Below are 25,463 nucleotides of genomic sequence, written 5' to 3'. Positions count from 1 at the left end.
GCAAGAACAAAGTGGACATGAGAGGGCAAGAAACATCAGTCCCTAACCATAACCATATGGTTATTACCGTAACTATGGCGACAATGATGCCAACAATTGTAATGGTGAGCAGTCACATCTTCTCAAAAAATGATTTGAAAGTAAAGAGATAAAACATATCATTTATAGAAGATGTAGTTGCTGTGAATAATTTCACAACAGTTCCACTGTAGGTGAAAGAAAACTACACTAGACTGTCATTGAAACAAGATGTTCAGTAGGAAATGTTTCGTGGCTTTTTATATTCACCAACATGGATCCACAGTTCACATGAGAAAATCAGAATCTAATCTAATTAGCGAATAGTGCTTGTATCTGCTCGTGACATACAGTATCGCAGGTCTCAGACCAGCTGGGGATGAATTGTAGGCTAATAGAGCGAGTTAGTCCCAGAGGGCAGGATTTTTTTTTGAACAAAACCAGCCTTTCATGCAGCAGCAGCAGAGGTAAAGTCATAGGATTAAGAAATGTGAAATGCAAGGCGGGTGATTGTTACCCAATGATCACTCTCAGAAAACACTGCCCTGCTTCTTTCAACTGCAACTGACATTACAAGCACATGATCAGAGTGTGGATGCTGGGGGAGTGTTTGATTGTGGGAGCTGCAAAAAAAGAAAGTAGCACACTCAAAGGTTTCACATTTAAAGCTCCATATTTTACACTTTTCCAGGGTTTTATTTGAAGTGTTGATCCATAAGAAGATTTGTTTGTGGTTTTAAGAACCAAAAACCATCTCAGTGTAGTTTTACATCTCCTCTCTCAGGCTTCTCTCTGGAGCTCTAGTAACAACAGGTCGGTGAGCCAATCAGAAGAGAGGAGGCTCTGAGCCTCTCTTCTGATTGGCTGACTGTTTTCTGAGTGTTCCAATAAAAATATAGCAGATTTCAGGTAAACACTCAGAGAAACCAAATCCCACAAGGTTGGATGGTGGGTCCAGGTGGGCGGGGCTTTGGGCATGGCTTTGTTGTGACATCACAAAGTTACAGAAATCCTGACGGCAGGCTTTTAGGCTCAGTTTCTGAAAAGAGGCTGTGTTTTCTCCTCTATAGTACGTGTCACATATCCTTAACCTAACAGTGAACTGCTTCTGATGTGTTGGATGTGTTCCTCTGCTCATCATTGGTTTCCATTCATTTGTGTATTACACTAACATATTAAACTCTCTCCTCCCCCTGTACTCCACTTCATCCTGCTCTAATCTCCTCTGCCCTCCTCTCCTTCTTACCCCTATTTCCCTCTCTCCTCCCTCCATTTCTTTACTTTTGCTTTCTTTGCCTCTCTTCTACTTTCTTTTCCTCTTCACCTCATCTCCTCTCTATGGTTTCCTTTTCTCTTCTCTTCTTCCTCTTCTCACTTTCTCTTCCTTCATCTACTCTCCTCCTATCCCGTCTGTTCTTCTCTCTTTTTCCTCTCCTCTCCTCTCCTCTCCTCTGTCTCTTTCTTTGTAAATTCACTTAAAGTTAATTGCTTCCAGCAGGCTTTTCTCTCAGTCCGTCACGCTGCTGTCCGTCATGTGATGACACTGTGCGGGTTTGTTATCGGGGGCCTGTGGATTTCTGCCCGACACACTGCACATGAACAGGCCTGACCACTTTAACCTGTCTGACCACGCCTGCTGCTGCTGCAGCCATGAGATCCTCTTCAGTGTAGAGTGGAGCCCTTGTGCTGCTTGCTGTTTGGGACTGACTAACGTTTCTTAAATGGCTGAGGAGGTTTTGCTTCCATCGACGGGGAAAGCCACTTCGGTAAGTTGAGACTGACTTGCATGAATCAGGTCAGATCCAGAGCCAGGGTCATCAGCTGACTGATCCCATATTGTTTCAGACATAGAGCAGCGAACAGTATTTACTACTAGCTTTCAAACTTGTAGAGCTCCACAGGGGACAAAGTAAATCAGTGGCTGCACTAAACGCCAGTTTATGAGATTTAGTAGGTCAAAGCTTTAAAATTAGAAAAAACTAATAAAAAACTGTTTGATTTCACTCAAAAATAGTCAGTTTCTAGAGGTTGGGTGAACTTACTGGTGTTTGTAGTGGGACAAAGTGAATGATCAACAGTAGACTGTAATATTTGCTGTAATGCAGGCTTTGTGCCTTTGTGAAAAAGCTAAAAAAAAAAAAAAGGCTTTTTGTGTGTTGCCTCAAATCTACTGTGAACAATAATTTTAACACTGAATCATTTATTTCATGTACAATAACCAAATACACTCATTCATAGTCAGACATGGACAGGTATGTTTCTGGACCCAGGCTCAGGTTGACTGGTGGTGTGGGTGACACATTCAGCCACTGAGTGTGTCAGTGTTTTGAGTGTTACAACCAACACAGCTTCATGTGTTGCTGCTGTTTAAACGCTGCTGAAACCTTGAAATGAGGAAGAAACATCATCAAGAGAACACTGGAATGGTTTATAGACAATATTATGTGTGTGGGCTTAAAATGTTAGACCACAGATCACAACATCTACTACTTTGTGTGTGTGTGTGTGTGTGTGTGTGTGTGTGTGTGTGTGTGTGTGTGTGTGTGTGTGTGCAGGGACATTGGTTTGAGTCACATGTGAAATCTACCTCCACCCTGTTAAGCTGCTTTCATTCAGATCTCTTCATTTATTTAATAAAGTATGAGCTAAGGAGCTATTTCATTTTTTCTATTTGTAAAAATTTCATCCTTCACATTATTGTTTATATGTCACATAATCATGAGAAATGATGCTACAGTCCATATGTACCTTGACCACTGAATACTTACAGCACTTGTTTGCTTGGTGATAGTCTTGCAGGTAACGTGTGATATAGAGTAGCATGGCAAAGATCTCCATGGTTACTACTTTTAAACCATTATGCTGGCCCTCTAATAGATATTACAAATCCTAAACTTTGTTAAAATTGGAAATCCACATCCACCACAGTCACATCCACCATAGAATTCAGCTAACGTGAGTCAAACCAGCACAAATCAGCTTGTTGTTTTTTCTTGGGGATGAAGAAATATTGTATCAACATGTTTTGCACATCTACAATAAAGAATATACTGTATTAAAACACAAATATCAACACATTGAACAGTCACCATGACTGTTATGACAGTAAGATGACCAGCTGATCCCAGAGCTTTGCTGAGCCAAACTAGTCTCCTATAGAAGTTATGTTATATACTGTACATCAATAAGTTTTGATGGAAATGTGAAGCTGACCACACAAAAACACAGACATTGAATATGTTCTTAGACAATGGATTTGTTTTCTGCCAAAATATTCCATTTTGAAATACGATACCTGCTTGTAGTAACTCCAGCATCACTGAGCTGTGTGATGGGTCTGTTTAGACACTGGCAGCTCTAAGGTTACAGAAAGATTATGCTCTTACAATTGTACCTTTTCTTTTGGTTTAGTTTATCACAGAAAAAGTTCACAGTGACTTCAAACACAACTTGTTTATTAAAGGTCCATACAGTCTAAAGGTAGATGACCATGTGTTGTTTGATTATAAAGCAGGTCTAGGTTCTATATTAATACTGTGAAAGTATCAAAGCCTCAGTCCACAGAGAAATGCACACAGCCTGTATTCAGAAACTGAGCCTTAAAACCAGCCGTCAGGGCTTGAGTAACTTTGTGATGTCACATCAAAGCAGTCACCACTCTCAGCCATGCCCCAAGTCCCACCCACCTGGACCCACCATCCAACCTTGCAGGATTTGGTTTCTCTGAGTGGTTTTCTGGAATCTGCTTTATTTATATTCCATCACCCAGGAAATAGTCAGCCAATTAAAAGAGAGGCTCAGAGCCTCCTCTCTTCTGTTTGGCTCAAGGACCTGTTGTTACTAGAGCTCCAGAGAGAAGCCTGAGAGAGGAGATGTAAAACTACACTGAGATGTTTTTTGGTTCTTGAAACCACAAATATATCTTCTTATGGATCAACACTTCAAAATAAATCACTGGAGAAGTTTAAAATATGGACCTTTAACATTTACCAAAACCATCATCTTTCCTGAACCTTAACCAAATTTGTTGCCTAAACCATATACATGATTGTGGATATGAATCTAGTCTCTGGTATCACAGTCCTGAACTCTGTATGTCCAACATCCACTCCAACTACCTCCCTGATGCGTCACTTTGAGGGCCGGCTCTCCCCATTTTGATGCCTTAGGTGAGATTAGAATTACACTTCTCATTCAAATTGATGGGTTTACGTCATGTGTTGTCGAACTGCATTGTGGTTCCATTGCTTTGCTTTGCTTGAGGTAGAAGTTCAACTTTATAAGTTGCAGCACAGGCGCCAGCCAATCAAATTGAGCAGGGTAGATGCAGGTCTACTACGAGCCACTAGATATCACCTAGTAACAAATAGAGGCAAGAATAAAAGGCAGTGCATACAAAATACTGCTTCACAACCGTATCCTAATCACAGCTGTCAATTGCTCCAGCTGCTTTCGAGAAGCCCCTGTGTCCTGCCAGTCCTTCAAACCCACGGGACACTGCCTTCAGGTTTCCTGTGGAGAATGGTCACCACCTCCTCAGTGACAGTGGACAATCCAGTGGACAGTGGAATGAGGCGCTCCAAACACTCTAGAGACCAGACCACCCCAGATGATGCCCCACTTGACAGCCAAAAAAACCCCACCGGGGTCCCAATTGTGGCACTCCCATCTGTGTCGTCCCTGCTCAGCTGAAAATCAGGCCATTTGTCCTGATTGTTAAAAAATCTGTCCAGACCAGGGACAGTCAGGTTGATTCTGCTCAGTGGACATCTCCCATTGCACTAATATCTCTGACTGAACACCTTTCATGAATAGGACAGAAAGGACAGGTAGGAGTGATCTCCTCACTTGGGAAAATTGATAAACTCTTTATTCTAGAAGCAGGATGATATTTGTGCCAGTCTGATTTCCTGCTGAGTTAGCTTGTTTTGGAGAACATTAATGCTTATAATAAGGGGTGTTGATATTTTAAAAAACGATATTGATATTGTGTTTAAAATACACATATGATAATATGGTGATGGGAGATGTTAGATCTTTAACTTTTTTTCAAATGTTCTGTGGATAACGTGATGATATTTTTATTGTGAATTCTTTTGGCCACAATAATCATGTAGTAAAGATCTGACATAGTTGTAGTTAGAGCCAAGAATCTCTCTCTCTCTCTCTCCCTCTTCCTAACACGCCCTCTCTCCATCTTTCAGCAGCACCTGACCGGCTCTCTGTTGGCGGTGGCGTTCCTCACCTCCTTCGGGAGCTCCATGCTTTATGGCTACAATCTGGCTGTGGTCAACTCCCCTGCTGTGGTGAGACACACACACACACACACACACACACACACACACACACACACACACACATTGTGATCCAGGGCTGGATTATCAACTAGGTAAAGTCAGGAACTGCTTATGGACTCATGGCACCCAAGTCCCAGATTCCCTGTGTGTCAGTGATTTTTGGTAATTGATAGCATTTGTTAAGGAATTTGACGCACTAAAGTACAATACAAACTAAGGTGTACCCATCAGTTTGAGCTTATTCTTTTAGCCTGTCATGTAGAGGAGCCCTGTGCTCAGGTATATACTCTATACTCCTAAATAAAGTGGTGTTACATCAAATTACGACAATGAGGGCCCAACTCCAGTGGGTTAATCTGGTCATGTGTCCAAAATGATTTCTGGAAAGCCAGTAGTGAGGCAGATATTTTTGATTTCAATGTTAAATATCAGATTTTTCCTCAGTAGTGGAATTATGAGTCACTATGTCTGCTCATCATTTGACCAGTCAAACAGCAAGTTAACTAAAGCCCTGTTTAGAGGGGGTAAAGACGGCTCACTGTTGGATTCAGTTATATTCTGGCTACAAGGATCAATACGCTCACAATATATATAAAAAGTACAACAGAAAACACCAGACAGGACATCAAATATACACACAGTCATTTCAGTTTCACTGTTCGGTTCTTAGTATTCACTGTAAAATGCAAATAATAGATTTTCTTAAGATGATGAATAAATAAACTTCATTTATCAGCAGCTCTCCATTAAAAAATCATGAAGAACAAAAATGAGTAGAAAACAATGCCCCTGTCTGCCCTTACACCATTGACACACACACCAATTTCCATCTGTCACAGTGGCTCCCAACCTGTTGGCCACTAGTGGGCCATGAAGGTACTGCAAGTGGGTCCACAAATTAAATGAAAAAATAAAATAAAAAATGTAACATTAAAAGTGTTTTGAAAAACTCCTTTCATATTAAGACCTACCACGGTGATAAACCAGTGATAGGAACCTTTATGTTGTTGCCAGACCACATCATTAACTTGTTTGCTATCTCCGTCTGATTGCACGCTAAAATATTACATCTATGGCAAAAACTGGAGGATCAAAACAGATAGCTGGTTAGCAACAGGAAGAGTTAAGAGGTAAGATTCAAGAGACAGATGATGAATCGACAAGTGATCTCTCCTCTGTCAAACAACAAAGAAAAATTCAAGAATTTCAAGTGGGCCATGAGTTGGAAAAGGTTGGGAACTGCTGATCTATCAGTTTCTTCCTAAGAGCGACAGCATTATACACAAACACTTCTCTACCAGAGTTACAACAGCTGGGATTATGTTAGCTTGAATAATGTGTGCAGTTGTGTTGTTGTTCTTGCTTTTACCTGGTTGAAATGGACAGACCTCAGATATTTATTTGCACCATTTTGATGACAGAGATATTCACAATAAGATTGCATGTTTCAGGCAGCATGGAGGCAAACAAAGAATGATCCGAACAGAAGCAGATTTCATGTCGCTGCTGTGAGTTAGGGGAAGATGTGTATGTTTGAGTGTATGAACAGAAACAGTAGATGATCTGAGAAGATCAGAGAGGCTGAAAGTTTGTTTTAGTTTCAGTTTCAGTGGAAAAGGGAGAAAAATCTCTCTTACATGTTTGTGTGTTTTTTTTATGGACTGTTGTTTTAAATCAGTCCATGCTCACTGTGTGTGTGTGTGGACACACATAGGGGGAGTGAGAAGTTGATGGAGAGAGTAAGTCTGTGTGTGTGTGTGTGTGTGTGTGTGTGTGTGTGTGTGTGTGTGTGTGTGTGTGTGTGTGTGTGTGAGTGTGCGTGTGTGTGTGTGTGTGTGTGTGCATGTGAGTGTGTGTGTGTGTGTGTGTGTGTGTGTGAGAAGCTGCTTGTTATGTGGAATGTGAAATGCCTGGCATACAGGACTTTATTAGGAGGAATGCAGCTTCTGGTGCAGTCAGTGAGGAGGAGTGTACAGTGGAGGCTCACACACCACAGAGAGAGAGCGAGGGAGAGAGAGAGAGAGAGAGAGAGAGAGAGAACTCAACTTCTACTGATACTGAGATTTGATTTAAACAGACATTCAACTATCTTTTAAAATCATCTGAAACAGACGTTCCCTTTGCTGTTCAGTGTAGAGGGACAGGAGAGTTGGTGTCCACTGTTTAATAGAGAGCCAGAGTCCTGACATCGCCCCTGGACTAATGGTATAACTAGCTTCTGTAACTCTTACAGCTCACTGAGCATTTCTTTGACAGGTCCTTGATAAAAAAGTGAAAAGTTTTCCTGAAGGTTTATAATCTATATTCTGAGTTACATGGCTACTCCACCACTTGCTATTAGAATCTGAATCCTTCATAATGATACAGAAGTTAAGTAATGATTCATTTGTTAGCATAATTAACTATACCTCTCATGGAGTTTTAGCAGTATAGGTCATTGTAACCATTGTCTCTCTTCTAATGCCTTAACTGATATCTTAGCTGTAATCTCTGTTATCTTCTATTAGGTCTACAACATTCACCCCTCCCTTTCCTGCTATACTTAGAGCTACAGCACACACACACACACACACACACACACACACACAGGCTATATATTATGTTGTATTATGCACTGATGTAACATTGATGTGTCAGTGTGTCAATTTTTCCAATAATACACACATTTGTAAAAACTTCTTTTCCTGCTGCACATGATCCTGTCTCTGTCTGTGTGGATTTGAAGTTTGGTTCAGTAGGATTTTCTCACACCTCCTGAACTCTGAGGTTTATTTTCTACGTTGTCCCACTGACCGTGTTCGCAGTATAAGTATAAGAATCAGAACGATGACTGACTGCAGCTTGTGCCTCTCAGAGCTGCCGCTGACGTTAGCATTAGCTTGCTTCAGCAAGCCTGATAAGCACCAAACAATGAGGCTGTACATGAACAAGATTTATTTCCTCCGCGGTGAAGACAACTGTGCTGTATTCAGAGCTTCACAAGATATTTAGAGCTGACAGACATTAACATGAATGAACAACAGGGCTACAGCTACGTACTGACAGACACACACACACACACACACACACACACACACACACACACACACACACACACACACACACACACCAGACAGCCTCTTGTAGTAGAGCTGCTATCCCAGGTACAACACAGTGACTCTTTCAAAGAGACACAAATGTGCTTCTCGTGACAGTGAAAGCTCCAGCAGAGACTTTCAGCGGAGACACAATGAATTATCTTTCATTCCTTCTTCATGTTTTTCAGTGTTTCTGCCACCTGTAATAAGATCTCCCTCCTCTGACCTCTCCTCCATCCTGTCTCCTATCTCCCTCAAACCCTCAGTACATAAAGGACTTTTACAACAAGACGGTGCTGAGTCGCAATGGAACAGGACTCAGTGGGGAGACCCTGACCCTCATGTACTCTCTCACTGTGTCCGTCTTCGCCATTGGAGGTCTGCTGGGCTCCCTCATCGTGGGCATGCTGGTCACTCGCTTTGGCAGGTAAGAGAGGATTCGGGATTCTGGACCAGTTCTACAACAGTAAATGTTGGTTTCTTCCATGATCTCAATCTTTCCCTAATGCCACCCAAGTCATTTGAAGGCCCTGCAGACACACACGCAGACAACTGAGCCTCACACGAACCACACCCACCCTTGCAGTTGTACATTTCTGTATTTGAGCCTTAGTCACCTAAACCTAACCACACCTACAGAATCAATCATATCGCTCTGTATCTTGATTTTAAACCCCCACCCAACCACACAATTTTTTTCAGAAAGCAACAAATAAAAAATGATAAATGATGAATTTCAATTAAATAAAGGTCAGCAGGATAGCATCAACAGATGCGTTTATTTCCCCTATATAAATCACATTCATTCAACTTAGTTTGACTCCATATCATTCTCTGGTCATCCACACACACCCTGCAGTGGCTCTGCCAGGTTTCACTAAATATGATCACAGTCTCTCCTCCCTGTATTACAGCATTGAATAATGCCCAGAAGTGTTTTTGCAGAACATTATGATGTCATAGTGAACTTGACCTTTGACCTTTTAGATATAATCATCACATCATTTCATTTTATCCTTATAGACATTTGAGTTAAACTGTGTCATAATTAGTGAATGAATTTGTGAGTTATGGTCAAAAACGTGTGTTGTGAGGTCACAGTGACCTTTGACATTTGACCACCAAACTTTAATCAGTTCATCCTTGAGTCCAAATGGACATTAGTGCCAAACTTGAAGAAAATCCCTCATGGCGTTCCTGAGATATTGCGTCCACAAGAATGGGACAGATGGGCCGACAACCTGTAAACATAACGCCTCAGGCTCTGGCTGTGGCCGGCGTGGAAGAATAAAAAAGGTGAACTGACTCTATAACAACTACTCAGATTCACCTCCACCTGCTGGCCCACAGTGTCCAGTGGGGAGTTTGCTTCCATCATGTCACATTATGGAAAGGTTTTCAAGGCACTGTTCGTTTCCCTGGAGAGAAAAAGCTGCATGTTGTGATTTGTCAGTACAGATTGATAAAGCTCATAATGACGTCTCCTCAGGCAGCTTCAGTGTAACCAGTAGCGCTCCACATCATACAGGGAACATTTGTCCTCAGAGCTGTATTTGGACGCTGGATCTGCTCCGTCCCGACACCAATTACCTCCCTAGACTGTCCGACCACAAGGGTGGAGAGAGGCCAGTTGGCAGCGGCAGCCTGAGAGACGCTCAGCAGCATCTGGTGCTGCCACCAACACAAACTACTGAACACACACCGCTAACACACTCTCACACCAAAGAATATACAATAATGAGAATATACTGATACTGATACACAGATAAACATGGTCCAATATACATGTATGTACTGTAGTGTTTCATATAAAAGGGAAATAAGGAAATAAGGGACAGACACACAAACACTGGCGCAAAGAACACTAGAGCACACCTCTGTCCTCTGTAATCAGAGCTGCTGATGACCCTCTCCCCCCTCCCCCCCTTCTCCTGGTGCCCTGTTGTCCTTCAGAGGGCACCGGCATCATGTCGTCCCCTCTGCCCTTCAGGAGTGAACCAGTCCTCAAAGTGCAGAGCAAAGTTCTTTTACATTCAGCCCCAGTCGTCTGAAAGCTCCTTTCATCGCCACTGCTTCACACAACTTCAGTGGACATTTAAATGCAAATGAAAAGCAGGCGATTTATAATCCCATTTACAGGCTGATCACTTTCTTCACACAGCAGTGTTTTATGACTAATCACAGCTTATGACCCCCCCCCTGTGAGCTGTGGAAGCATTTTATGGCTAATCAGGTCTTATACAGGCATACATGTCTATCATTATGACTGGGAGGTCGCTGCTGCCGCTGTCCTTGTTTCATAAACCTCTGGCTCATATGTTTTTATGTATATTCATTATGTTTGCTTGCTGATTGTGTGTGTGTGTGTGTGTGTTTGTCTGTGTGTGTGTGTGTGTGTGTGTGTGTGTGTGTGTGTGTGTGTGTATGTGTGTGTGTATTTTCAGGAAAGGCACAGTGGTAAACACAACAGTGTTAGTGTTTATCGCCGGCTCACTCATGGGCTTCAGCAGGATTTGTGGTTCACCTGAGATGGTCATCTTTGGCCGCTTCATCACAGGAATTCATTCAGGTACACACACGCACGCACGCACACACACACACACACACACACACACACACACATATACACGTGTACACACACACATACACGTACACACACACACACACACACACACACACACAGCTCAGTTCAACAGCTAATTGTACAACTGTGAAAACCAAGGGCCTTCAAACCTCAAGTTTTTGTGAAAAAAGTTATGTGTTGTCGAGGTTGCTAGGCAACAGGAGCTGCAATTTGCAACACAACGGTAAGGGTGGGCACAGCTAGTGACAAAAAACAAAAATCCTTCATAGACCAGACCGTCTCATTTTGGCCTTGCCTTCAAGGTCTACGACGGCTGCTTCATTTAAAATTTAAAAACAGAACATACAACTTTATTTTTAATCATTACACTTGACTTTTTGTTCAGCAATCACACACTGGTTTAAATGTTCAGGCATCCATATACCTTGTTTGAGCCTCTACAAACTTTTGTCCACGTAGTGCAAGTCTCTCTGTTGTCACACGGATCTTCTCCTCTGCTCTTGTCACTGCAGGCATCTCTCTAAGTGTCGTACCCATGTACCTGGGTGAGATAGCACCTAAGAATCTGCGAGGCTTCCTGGGTCTCGTGCCAAGTATCTTCATCGGCACCGGAGTCTTTGCCGCCCAAATCCTCGGCCTGCATGAGCTTCTGGGAAAAGTAATTAAACACTGCTTTCTAACAACAGACAGCGTGTGCAGAGGGGAGAAGCAAAAGTCATGTGACCATGTGGAGCTGAAGCTTGGCTCTGCATCATCTCATGTCAAATCATCAGTGTTGTGTCAGTTCACACTTAAAAAGAATTAGTTCAAAGTTCAGTTCATACAGATGAAAATGAACTAGCTCACATTCATTGTTCATTTTTAACAATTTTGAACTAAGTTCACAGTTCCAAAAACGTTCATTTGTTCTTTTTTTTAAATAAATAAAGGCTGATATTCTTTTCCAATAGAACCCCCCTTCTACCCATCCATCACCAGCCCCAAATCATTACCACTCCCAAACTAAATGAATTATTGTACACCACTGAAGACTCACAGACATTAATTACATTTCAAATCTGTATGTAAATATGATCCGTCTGAGTCTTCACTTGTTTGTTCATAAAACTGCTTCAAATGCTCAAACAAACTGGCACCAGCCATACTGGGCCGTGTCTATGGAGATGTCAAAGTCAAAGTGTCATTTTGGCAACTTGTTAATTCCATGTGTTATCCAAATATTATTCCAGTAAATGAAGTAAAGTAACTGAAGAACTAGCATTCATTTGCTTAGTGTTACAAATGTAACCTCCAGCTGAGGTTGATGTATGGTGGATAAATCCATCAGAGCACCTCTTGGACTGAGTAAAGCTGACCTGAACCTGACCTGGGATGTCCTAAAAAGGCCACTGTTCATTAGAATTCATTCAGATTAAAATTATTCCCAAAGACAGCCAACATAGTGTTTAAATAATATAGATATCATCAATGATCATATCAGTTTTGTCAAAAATCATCTTTAATAAAGTGGTGATATTGTTGTCATTACATCATCAGTGCTGCCTGCTATAAAGCTAACGCTCACAAGTCTAACTGTGTTGGACCTCCTGTGTTACAGGAGGAGCACTGGCCCCTCTTTCTGTCAGTGGTGGTGGTACCCACCTTCATCCAGCTGATGCTGTTGCCATGGTTCCCAGAGAGCCCCAGATACCTGCTGATTGAGAAACACAACGTCCACGCCACCATCACAGGTCAGTGTTGTGAAGCTACGGGAAGCTTTACAGGAAGAAGAGAACACTGACTTTAACACTGTAGGAAAAGAAGTCCAATTAAATTAAAGTATAACTGGTCCAATAAAAAATCATTACATAGTTTAGTTGTAATAGATTTTGAGACACTTTGAGTTGTGTGTTGTTTATAAAAGAGTGTATCATCAGTATAGCAATGATCAGAGAAATCAAAGCAACCAATGATGTGGCAGAGTATCAGAGATGGGACCAAGAATTAACCCTTGTAGCACACAGCATATTAAAGGTGCTGATGACATCACCATACTTAGGTATTTAGCCCCTTAGATATGGTCTGACTTTCCATGTGTTAAGGTCAAAATGTCTCCTGAACTGGTGCAACTGTAAACACTTGTGTGTTTAAGATGTGCTGCTGCATCTTTTCTATGCAGTGCTGTAACTGTTCTGCTCCCTGTCCCCTGTGTCTCAGCTCTGAAGTGGTACAGAGCCAAGTGTAACATCCAGGCGGAGATAGAAGAGATGCAGGAGGAGCAGCGCTCCCTGTCGTCAATGGAGACACTGTCAGTATGGAAACTGTTGTTGGATGACTCGGTCCGCTGGCAGGTGCTGAGTGTGGTGGTCATCAACATCGGCATGCAGCTGTCTGGCATTGATGCTGTAAGGACTCTTTCCCTATGACTTCCCATAGTTTTCCCTATGACTGACTGACTGAGTGTTTTTGTGTTATGCCTGAGCTGAATGAACAGAAAAGACATTGTGTTGGCCCAAATAAATTTCTTTCTGTAAATTAGATGTTGTAGTCATTAGATGTTGTAGTCATGTTGTCATCATATATTTGAGTATGAGATAATTACATGTTGTTTGGTTATAAAGCAGGTCTAGGTTCTATATTAAGACTGTGAAAGTATCAAATCCTCAGTCCACTGAGAAGTGCACACAGCCTGTATTCAGAAACTGAGCCTTAAAACCAGCCGTCAGTTATTTCTGTAACTTTGTGATGTCACAACAAAGCAGTCCCTGTCCTCAGCCATGCCCCAAGCCCCGCCCACCGTTCAACCTTGCAGGATTTGGTTTCTCTGAGTGTTTTACCTGAAATCTGCTATATTTTTATTGGATCACTCAGGAATCAGAATCAGAAGAGAGGTTAAGAGCCTTCTCTCTTCTGATTGGCTCACTGACCTGTTGTTTATAGAGCTCCAGAGAGAAGCCTGAGAGAGGAGATGTAAAACTACACTGAGATGGTTTTTGGTTCTTAAAACCACAAGTTTATCTTCTTATGGATCAACACTTCAAATAAAACACAGGAGAAGAGGAAAATATGAGATCTTTAATATTGCTAAGCTAGCAAACCTAGCAAGTCTATAGTTAGTCTTTCATAATTAATCTATGACTAAATATTTGTTGAAGGCATCTCCCAACATCTTTACTGCAGAAATAAACCAGAGAGAAAATGTGTCAAACAGCCGTCACAGATGATGAGCTCAGAGAGGAAAGTGAAAGATGCTTAAAGTCAGAGAAAAAGAGTCTGAGAGAGGAATCGACTCTCTACAGTTTCACAAACTTGTCCCACTGTTTTTAGCTTAGTTTAGTGTATTTAGTTAATTGTTTGCACAGAAGTTTGCACAATAAGACAGAAAATTGTGCAGGAGAGGAAGGAAGCCCAGAGGGCTTATGCAAAGTCCTCCCCTTCATTTCAACAGGTCATTAAAACATACTACATAAAACAATACAAAAAAACATAAACAGGCTATTTACAGTAGTTATATATTTTAGATTGTGAGATAACTGTGAGTAAATGACAGACAGATAATAAATATCACTCTTTATTAAAACCAATACAATGAGCCTACGTAGGATATACCAGTGTACTAATCACAAAAAATGATCATTCTAGCTTAGGACCTGTTTTAAACCTATTCATTTTCAGAGGGAGAAATCATAAGCTGCGCAAAGAATCTCCTCCTCTCGCATCCCCTCATCACGCTACAGCCAGTAGAGTTCGCTCACTCGCTGTATGTTAGGGAGAGGTGTAAGTCATGTCTACACTCTGCCAATGCAATTATAATATAATATAATAATATAATAATATAATTACTATTAATGTTACAGTTTGCAACCTGTAGTTATACTGGCATTTCACCAAAACATGGTCAAAATATTCCAGTGGTATAAAGGAGTGTTACTTGTCCAGAGGGCATTTCGAGGTTTAGCAGGTGTTTAAAGGGTATCAACAGACATATTCTGACTCTATAGCCCCTCTTTATCCGTGTTTACCATCAGCTGTTGGATGCCAAATGGTGTCTGGTAAATTGAGTCTTTAGGCTAACTGGCACAAACTCCCAGTGAAACAGCATCATATGATTTTAGTCCAGTCTGGGTCTTTTCACTTGCACTAAATCTTCCTTTCCCCTTGTTCTCCTTTTGCCTTTTCACCCTCTTTGTCCACTTTATCTACTCCCCTTGTTCCTGCAGCTCCTCCATCTGACCTGGCTTATTAGACAAAGACATTGAGATGAAAACAAGCCTAAATGATCCTTCATTGTTTTATAATCCTTGTGTGGTCTCGTGAATGAAGCCAAAAGCTAGTGTCATCACTTTTCAGCCGATACGATTTGCCAAATTCCCTCTTTGAATTATGCCCTGGAGATTAATTAATTATTCAAATGATTACCAGGGCGCCCGGGCCAGACAGAGCACACTGTAAGCTATGGAGCTGAACTCATTAGCACACCCTTCTCCAGGCTATATTTTTAGATGCTAATGAGCTCTGCCCACAACAGGAGAGCAGTGCTGAAACTTGCATGTACTGATAGCAGCACTGAGAATGAGGAGGATTATGGAGATACAGGTGGTGATGATGAAAATACTAGAATGAGAAGGATAATATGTGTGAGTGTTATGAAATTAATTAAAATTAATTATTATGGCCGTGATGATGATGATGGTGATAACAGAGATGGTTATGATTATTGTTGTTGACAATCGAGTGCTTATACCCAGAAATTAACTGCATTTCAGCACTTCCTGTTCCCTCTTCCAAGTCTATGAGTTTTTGAATGGGTGTAAGGTTAGATGCCTGAAGTAAGTCAGTAAGTACCTCAGTCCTGATTTCTTGACGCAATTACATGTGTTAAAAAACTGCTAACAAGTGTCTAAATGAGACTACTATTACTGATCTACTCACCAGTCCACCTTTACAGCCTGGTTGTGTTTATACAAACTGTCACTAACTCTGTAAGAGGAAAGGCTTTTGTAGAAGAGGTCAGAGCTAAATCAAGCTACAAGTTGAAGTTTAGTGGTGGAGACGGTGAAGTCATGTGACCGTGTTGTAGTTGGTTTATAGCCTAACATTAGCATTTTACTCCTGCTCATTGTATTTAGGCTTCAAACATCATAAAGTGGTGCTCATTAGTGAAGCTGATCCTGCTGAACAAAACCTGTCAGGATCATAAACTGTTGGTTGCCACACAGTTTATTTTCTGTAATAATCCAAAAGACATTGTGTTAAAATCCCATTGACTTTTTGTTGCGAGAACCCAGGTGATGCTAACTTCTAGGTCAGCCCACAAAAATACATCATCCCTGCTGCACTATGACAACAGGAATGATGATAACGATACAGTGATGATGTTAGTGATTAAGGTCATACTCGTTATGTTTGATGAGGATGATGAAGATGAGGATAATAAAAATAATGATGAGAAAGAGGAAGATAATGATGAGGATGAGGATGAGGTTGATAACGAGAATGATGAAGATGATGATGATAATGACGATGAGCATGATGATAAAAGTAAGAATAATGAAGATGAGAATCACAATGAGGAGTGTGATGATGATGATGATGATGATGATGATGATGATGATAATAAGAATAACAAGGATGATGATGAAGATGAGGATAATGAGAATAATGAAGATAATGAGGATGAAAGTGATGATAATTAGAATAATGAGGATGATGATGAGGATAAGAATGATGACGAGGATCATGAGGATAACAGTGAAGATGATGATAATGAGAATAATGTGCATGATGATAATAATGAAGAACATGAGGATAATGAGAATGAGAATGATGAGAATAAAGAGGAAGCCTATAAGAACGATCCCAATTCCTGCTGTTGATATTGATATTGATCATGGTGAAGATGATAATGATGATAACAGTCTTGACAATGACACTGGTGACTGGGAAAAACATTGTGATTATGTTTAGGATGTTCTTGAGTGCACTGATAATAATGATGATGATGATAATAATAATGACGATGATGAGGATGATGATGGCAGTAATGTTTACCGTGATTGAGCAGATGTTTGAGGTGATCTTTAGTCCAAAATGCATCTGACAGTTGGTAAGCCTTCCAGTTCCTGTTCCTGCCACACAACCGGACTGTGTGTGTGTGTGTGTGTGTGTGTGTGTGTGTGTGTGTGTGTGTGCGCACCAGCTGTACTTCTCTGAAAATAAATAATAATAATAAAAAAAAATAATAATAATAATAGAAAATAGAATTAAATGTGAGCAAATGTCTGCGGTCTTTCTGTGGCAATGCTGTACCACCTGTGCAGCCCGCAGGTCCTAAATGACTGCATTCTCATTTTGATTTTTTTTTCTTGAGGCACATATTTCAGATTAGGTTTTACCTGTGCTTCTCAGCCAAACTGCTCACAGATGACTTGTAACTAGTTGGCTCAACAGTGGGTAATTGTAACTGTGTAAAATGCAGAAAAATGATAAAGAGAAGCACCAGTAGTCTTCACTCTATCTGCAAATGTGTAAATTTGAAACTGTCACGATGAGACAGATTTTCGAGGGAGTCATCAGCGTCTTTGTCACTGATGTTGCTCTCCCACCTCATTGTACACATATACATATTTTTGAACGCTCCGCACGGACTCACAGAGTCGGTGCACAATACATGCATACATAACTGGGACATGGAGGACTTTCTGTCAGGGGGATGTGCGGGCTTGTCAACAGAAGTGGGTGTTCACTCTGTTTTACTGTGATTGGCTGGTTACAGCTACAGTAGGCTTTGGTGAGATTAAAGGCTCCATGAAAAGGTATCATTACTACTAGAGTGAAATCTTTCTTATAGCAACTGGTCAATAAGGGTTCAATCTTAAGCAGAACTAAGCAACTAAGCAGAACTGAGGAAATGATATTCCCCTTAATTATCTTTGTGCTTATTTTTTTTCACAGATCTGGTTCTATACCAACGATATTTTTAAAAATGCGGGTATCCCAGCTCCAGAGATACAGTACACCACAGCAGGAACAGGAGTTATAGAGATCATCGCTGGACTCATTGGGGTAAACTTTTAAACTAAAGAGTTGCATTGTACCTGGTGTTATCTTTTTATTGGTGTTGTATCTGAAAGATCTTTTATAATCTATTGATTTGAGATAAGAAGATGGATGAGTCTCATTTCTGTGTGATGGTCAGGACATGGTTAGCCAAGCTAAGCATAAAGACTGCTCTGTCCACAGTTTAGATATCAATATACTATATAAAGGCAAGAAATAGTTCCAGCGTCTCTAACTCCTCCTAAAATCACAAACTATGTTTGTTAAACAAATGAAATGCAACATCAGTCAGCTTTAGAGGTGTTGGTAAGTGTATTAATGAAAGAGAGCCAGGCTAGCTGTTTGCCTCTGTTTCCAGTATTTATGCTAAGCTAGGCTAACTACGTCCTGGCTCCAGCACTGTGCTCAACACACAGACATGTGACTGATATCATCTGAACGTTGATATCACTCTTTGAAAGAAAACAAACAAGTGTGTTTCTTAAATGTCAAGTTGTTCCTTTTAACACACTAAAGCTCACTGAGGTGTAGTGTGTTAAAAGGAACATCCTTGTATCTGTAGTGTGTATTTATCTGAGCTCTGTGTCTCCTCCTGTAGTGTTTCACCATAGAGAAGCTGGGCAGGAGGCCCCTCATGATCGGAGGGTTTGCCATGATGGGCATCTGCAGTGCTGGAATCACATTGGCACTCATTTTACAGGTGTGTGTATGTGTGTGAATATGGAAATGTTTTTTTTTATTTTGTCTTGTGACCCAAACCTTTCCAGTGCAGGGAGAAGAGGTGAGAGGCAGAAATGACAGTAAGCAAGCTACTGCATCAGTAACTGCTCATTCAGCGATGGAGGGAAGGTACTTCTCCCTATGTGGGTTTAAAGGTCCCACATTGTATAAAGTGATATTTCTATGTCTTCTTTTCTATCATATTATAAAGCAAGTTTATGTTCTATATCACCACTGTGAAAGTATCAAAGTGCTCAGTCCACAGAGAAATGCACACAGCCTGTATTCAGAAACTTGAGTGACTTTGTGATGTCACAACAAAGCAGTCACTGCTCTCAGCCATGCCCCAAGCCCCACCCACCTGGACCCACCATCCAACCTTGCAGGATTTGGTTTCCCTGGGTGTTTACCCGAAGTCTGCTACTTTTTTATTAGATCACCCAAAAAACAATCAGTGGCCCGAAGCCTGAGAGAGGAGATGTAAAACTACACTGAGATGCTTTTTGGTTCTTAAAACCACAAAAAAATCTCCTTATGGTTTAACACTTCAAATAAAACACAGAAGAGGAAAGTATGGAGCTTTAAAGAGACATTGTGAGAAAATGACCTATGCTGATTTCTAGCAGTTACAGTCCTCAGTAGGCCTACTGCCTGTTCAGATCTGTGGTGTACTTGACAGCAGTGGTTGTAGTTGCTGTACTGTGTGGTAAATAGTCAATTTAAATCAGTTCTGTGCTTGTTAACATAGTTCTGTTTCCAGTCTAAACGCACAGCTACAGACAGTGCAGAGTGTCCGCTGCTCCTAACCTGCATGTGTCTGTTGGAAGAAACCCAGACTGCAATGAGAACACTCTAACTCCTCACAGAAAGGCTCCAGACTGACTCATTATCTCTTTTTCTGTCACTCACTTTCCTCCCTTCTATTCCTCACTTTCTATGAGTTGCTTCCTGGTAGGAGGCAAGTGGAAGTGAGAGAGGAGAGGGGATGACAAATAAACGCATCCCAGATGTTTAACAGGGGGACGAGTGTGGGGAGGAACAGCTGTGCCTGTTTCACTTTCACTTGGCAGAACGCTCTGTACTCCAGCTTTGTGTTGTGGAACAGTGATTTACATGCAGGGCAACAGAGTGGTGGGCTGAGGGGTGAAGCAGGGATGGGAAAAATAACTTGGTGTGATCAAACCGACTTCTTCATGTTTCTTCTCCCTGCAGGTTCACTTATCATTCATGCGCTACGTCAGTGTCTGCTGTGTGGTCGGCATCATCGCTGGCTTCTGTATCGGTCCAGGTAAGATGCCCTACACTGCATGTTACATCCTTCCATGCTGTAAACAGGACACCATTTTCATATTGATTTATCTAATTTTCTAGATTCAGTCAATCAATTATCTGGTCCATAATATGTCCACAGCCAGTTAATAGTGTCCATCAAAATTTCCCAAAGCTCAAGTTGACATCTTCAAATGTCTATTTCAGTCCAGACCCTAAACTGATGTTTGCAGGTTTGATCTTCAATGATCAATCACTTGACAAATTGACATGTGATTTTAGTTCTAATGTAAACTGCCCATAGGGTGTTCTGTGGATGATCCAAAGCAATCAGGGCATGTATTTAGCCATCTGTTAAAAGTCAGATTTGGACTCAGTGAGAGATGGAAGTCAAAATTCTTCACATCTACTCATTTAATGGACAATAACAAATTATTTAGATTTCAATTTAGGAAACTTGTTTTGACTTGAAAGATCTGTTGAATGTCAAAGAGCTGCAGAGTCTGTGAAGTTGGTTCTGACTGTAATACTACTACTACTACTACTACTAATAATAATAATAATAACAATGATAATAATAATTATACCTGAACTGAAGCTGAAACTGAAGTATTTTTAAGACCTGAGTAGTTTTGGTCAATTATTTGCATTTGAATATTTGATAAGATGTTACAACACTTTTCCTTTATTTGACATTTATCTGGCAATATTTCTTATTGCTCACATCCAGACAACAACTGAAGCTGGTACTGTAGACACTTCTGTGGAGTCGGATAAATACAGGCCCTGGATGCTGACTCTGGAATTTAGATTTCAACATTTCTCCACTGTATTGTGGTGGAGGCTGAAGTAACCTTAACTCTGAGAAGAGATGATTTCATTATTTAAAATCAAAGCTCTTTCTGTTTGTCGTCTCCAATCCCAGGTGATGAACAGTCCTACTGACCTGGTTCATGTGCACACTGCTTTGTGTTATTGGTTGGTGCCCTCTGGAGGTCAAACCTTAAACACAATACACAACATACTGTTACCCTTGAACATCTAAAGCTACTGTATTAATCTGCATTTTTACTCACTGTCAAATCTGTTAATTGCTAATTAATTAATATTTACAAGCTTTAATAGCTATAGGAATAAATATGGTATATATGGGTATAGGAATAATATAGTGCATTTCAAATTGTTAGTAAGGCTTTTTCACAGTTAGTGATAAATATCACTATTTATTTTTCCCTATGCAATTATGCATGCTGACAAATCCACGCTCTACGCCCCCCTGTAAGAGAGACAAATAATGCAATTTTAATGATAGAATATAATGATAAAATATTACTTATATGAATCCTGTGATGTATGACTCTCATGTCCACATGCTGGCCTGACCCTCGCCCGATTGGCTTATTCCGTTTATCTCTAATTAGCCTTTCATAAACCTTATTGGAGTGAACGATGATGAATGAACATGAATAATCAAATCAGGAACATGAATAATATATTCTCTACACACAGCCACTCATCAGTGGAAATGTTGCCTGTTGCCCAGACGTATCCCGTTAGGAGACTCATCTGCACTTCCCTTTATAAGAAACACATAGGGGGTGACTCGTGAGCTGCTTTAACCCTTCGTCTGCCTCCGCGTGGCTGAAGGAAGCTGCTGCGTGAGGTTTTTGAAAAAATCTATTCACTTTCAACAGTTATCATCAGATTCTGTATGATGTGACAGCAGGCAGCAGCTCTGAGTCACTACATGCAAAGAAATAAAGAAAAATATGAACAGTGTTGATTTGTCTATTTAAAATGACTAAAAAGGCTTATTACACTTTAGGGTCAGTTCACTCATCAAGGTTAAAATTATTCAGCAAGTGAGAACAGTTGATCACTGGAAGAAGATAACCCTGATGATGACTGATGTCAGTGATGTCATTAGAATGATCTAATTGTGGGACTGTGCTATAGAGTTCGAAAGATGTGGGCGGAACCAACGACACTGTCAAAGTTGCATTAGAGGAAATGTAAGATGAGTTTTGGACCTTCAGGATATCTCAGTCCAAACTAATGGAAGAACTAATACTAAACCGTAGCATGCCCCTCTCAGTGACCTCGGCACAAGCCTGTTAGTTCTGTGATTTGTATTGATATGTTTTCTATGTTTGTCTTTGTTCCTGTTCCAGCGGGCGTTCCCTTCCTGATCACAGCAGAGCTGTTTAAACAGTCCCACCGCCCGGCGGCCTACATCGTAGGAGGATCACTCAACTGGCTGTCCAACTTTACTGTGGGCTTCGTCTTCCCCTTCTTACAGGTGAGAGCAACATGTGACTCAGCACTGCTCACACAGGGCCTGTTACAGTAATACCACCAGGCTTCGAACGATCACATAGTTATTGTGATTAGATCTAATTGATCTGATCGTTGCCCCCATAGAGACTGCTTGTTACTTTTGGGACCCGCTATGGTGCCTTAAACTTAAAACTCAGTTTCTCTTTCTGGTTTGAATCCATTGCTTTAATCAGACAAAAACTCTTTCCTTTTTAGACTGACATTTCATCAATTGTGAGTTCTAGAGAACACACATGCTGTTTTTTTAATTATTGTATTTGTTCTGTTTAGAATAAACAGGGGCTTCATTCAGACCGCTGTTTGGAGTGTTGCTGCTTATGTAAAGGCAGAGCGGGTGCTGTAGCCTGTTTAATTGTTATCCAGTAATATCTGAATAGTTAAAAAAACAAAACATTGCTGCTCTTGATTGTTTGGAACAATAGACCAATAGATGTTGGGAAACTTCTTCACCATCATATGACAAATACAGTAGATTCCATCTTATCCTTGATTTTTTTTTTTATTATTCCATATACATGTAATAAACCTGCTTCAGCGCAATGGACTTGAACAAATATATAACTTTTGGCAAAATTCATATTACATTTATATGTCCAATCATTCAGACTGGAAGAAGTGAGCATTAACAGACTCTGCAACAGAATTAATGAGTGGGTCATAATTCAAAGTGACCAGGAGTTTAATACTTGACCTAATATGAATACAAAGGTCCTAAATTACTAAATGAGGTTCCAACAAGGAGGTTTGAGTAAGAGTAGATTACCTCAGTTCATTCACTTTATTCTTTAATGAGATGATGTCAGTCTACTCTCAGGTCTCAAACTCATTTTTCTGTCCTTTTCTCTCGATCCTTCCATCAGATGTCGGCGGGGTCTTACTGCTACTTGGTGTTTGCCATCATTTGTCTGACGGTGGCCGTCTACGTCTACATCGTGATCCCAGAGACCAGAAACAAAACCTTCATGGAGATCAGCCGAATGTTCTCTAAGAAGGAGGCGGTCTTAGAGACCCAGGGCCTGATCCACGTGGACCAGCTGAAGCTGAAGAAGATGAACGGTTACGGCGGAATTGAAAACGCATCGCTGGAGTTCGACAGCTCTTCTTCTGTACCTTAACAGAGCCTCAGGTTCTCACTGGGACTGCGAAACCACTCATCACTTCCTCTTCTCCATTCTTGTATTGTGATATGTACATGTTCACCCATCACCACCTCGCATGGACTCTGTGGGCTCTTGATGGGGGAAGCTGGACTTGGATCACACTCAGGTAACACACACAACACTGCTGAAGATACACTTCAGTCCTTGTACTTGTACTTCTTATCAATGTAATGTTTCAGTCTGTTTGAGCCATTAAAGGAAAATTCATGTTAATTATATCTTGGCAAATATCTGAGATCTGGGACATTACAAGAAACAGGAGGGATCAGAGCATCAGGCAGGTTAGAAACCAACATAGCAACCTTTACAAACCTAACTCTAACCTCCAAACAAAGAGGTTCAGATCATCTGCAGAAACTGTTGGTTTGTATGTTTGTGCAACTGCATTGTATCAATGTCACCATGTTACCTGCTCTCTGCTGTTACAATGTTATTATAGTTGTTATGAACAACAACCAAAGTTTTTATAAATTTGCACTATGCCTTAATAAACTATTGAAACGAGGTATCCATGCAAAGAAAACTATGCTCTCTTACAACTTTTGTTTTTGCTGTTCAGTTTAATCATTAATGATAAGATTTCATTCACAAACACGTGGACAACGAATCAGTCTAAAGAATCAACACTTTTCTTCTTTAGTAACTGCTTCCATCAGTAAACTGTGAAGCAGTCAGAGCCACAGAAACAAAATCCACTTTATAATAAACTGCACTTTTCCTTTAACGACACTTTGACTTTGAGGGTTTTAAACTGCAGCTTTTCATCAACAGACATTTACAACAGTGGGTTAGCATCACAGGGGGTGAGGCGTATGTGTGTGTGTGTGTGTGTGTGTGTGTGGGGGGGGTCTATTATGGCACTTTCATTATTTAGTCATGTTCGTAATATGATGAGCGCAGCTACCATGTACCCGCTTTCATTGCTTGAGTGCTAGCCGTGCTTAAGTTCTCCCACTTGTTGGCATGGCGACATACAATGCAGTAAACAATAATCACATGTCACGTGTCGGGGTTTAGACTAAATGATCAGAGCTTGTGGACATAGACGCAGCAGCTTGTGTGGAACTGGGAGTGTGCAGGATGCATGTGTGACAGACATTAACCTTTTAAAAGTGCATGTTTTAACCTTTTGTATATTGCAGTAAAAATTATTATGAACTATGAATATTTATGCATGTTTTGACTACATCATCTTCTTTTGGTTGTAAAGTTATATTACTTGTTCATATTGTTTGACATGTAATGAAATAAAATCCCTCTACAGTCATTTTACACACTGTATCAGAGTACTGTGAAGTGGGCTAAAGTGTGTTGTGTACAAACAGCAAAATACAGTTTGTTTGAAAACATGGACACACTGTACGTATATAAGCCTTTTTCAATTAAGATAACTACATAAGTGAATAGTATTGTAAAGCTGTATCTTGGCGTGTTTTAATGTGTGTGTTATTCTCAAACACAGTTTACCCTCTCTCCAGTATCCGCTCACCTCAGAGCTCTGTCCAGCAAACCGGAGTGGAAATGATTCAGTTGAGTGTTAGAAGGCATCACGAGAACACAGCAGGCCTACTTCATCTGTCATGTGTGTTTGTGGTAGACACTACTCACTGTAAACATTTATGCAGGGATCTTTCCTTCACACTGACTGGACTGCACATTTCCAGAGACTTAGACTCTGGCCCAGACCTGGACCTTTTTTCCCCTCGAACAAGTGTGTCACCATATGATAAAGAGTATGATGGAGGGGTGTACACTCACATCACAATGTTACTTACAACATTAACAATGACTCTGCTCCATTGAAGAGTCCCAGTGAATCAGCATGAACTGTACAAGGACACTCAGTTATTATATAACTTGTCCAGATGTGTGCTGTGGGAAAGTGTTTCCACAGGTTGATACTATGGATTAAAAGCAGTTTATACCTGAGGCTTTATCTAATACACTCAATTACACTTCTGAT

General features: G+C 40.7%; 1 protein-coding gene across 1 annotated transcript; it reads left to right on the top strand.

Annotated features, from left to right (window-relative positions):
- The first annotated feature begins 1,739 nt into the window (after positions 1-1,739).
- Positions 1,740-24,280, top strand: LOC111220672 (solute carrier family 2, facilitated glucose transporter member 9-like). The gene is made up of 12 exons (XM_022743844.1): positions 1,740-1,784; positions 5,226-5,324; positions 8,659-8,819; positions 10,837-10,961; positions 11,489-11,634; positions 12,574-12,706; positions 13,173-13,360; positions 17,910-18,020; positions 18,613-18,714; positions 19,947-20,022; positions 22,175-22,302; positions 23,201-24,280. The coding sequence occupies exons 1-12, from the start codon at positions 1,740-1,742 to the stop codon at positions 23,453-23,455; spliced, it is 1,569 nt and encodes a 522-aa protein (XP_022599565.1). The 3' UTR covers positions 23,456-24,280.
- Positions 24,281-25,463: the final 1,183 nt, after the last annotated feature.

This window comes from Seriola dumerili, unplaced genomic scaffold, assembly GCF_002260705.1.
Source record: "Seriola dumerili isolate Sdu_G_001 unplaced genomic scaffold, Sdu_1.0 BDQW01000073.1, whole genome shotgun sequence".
Classification (NCBI taxonomy): domain Eukaryota; kingdom Metazoa; phylum Chordata; class Actinopteri; order Carangiformes; family Carangidae; genus Seriola; species Seriola dumerili.
Note: the sequence above shows the minus strand (reverse complement) of the source record. Positions and strands in the feature narration are given on the sequence as shown.

What these genes read in the sequence shown, in the direction of transcription:
- LOC111220672 (XM_022743844.1), top strand. Translation starts at nt 1,740, where the DNA reads ATGGCTGAGGAGGTTTTGCTTCCATCGACGGGGAAAGCCACTTCG. An exon ending in CGACGGGGAAAGCCACTTCG is followed by an intron (nt 1,785 to 5,225) that starts GTAAGTTGAGAC and finishes ATCTTTCAGCAG; the next exon opens with CACCTGACCGGCTCTCTGTT. An exon ending in TGGCTTCTGTATCGGTCCAG is followed by an intron (nt 20,023 to 22,174) that starts GTAAGATGCCCT and finishes TTCCTGTTCCAG; the next exon opens with CGGGCGTTCCCTTCCTGATC.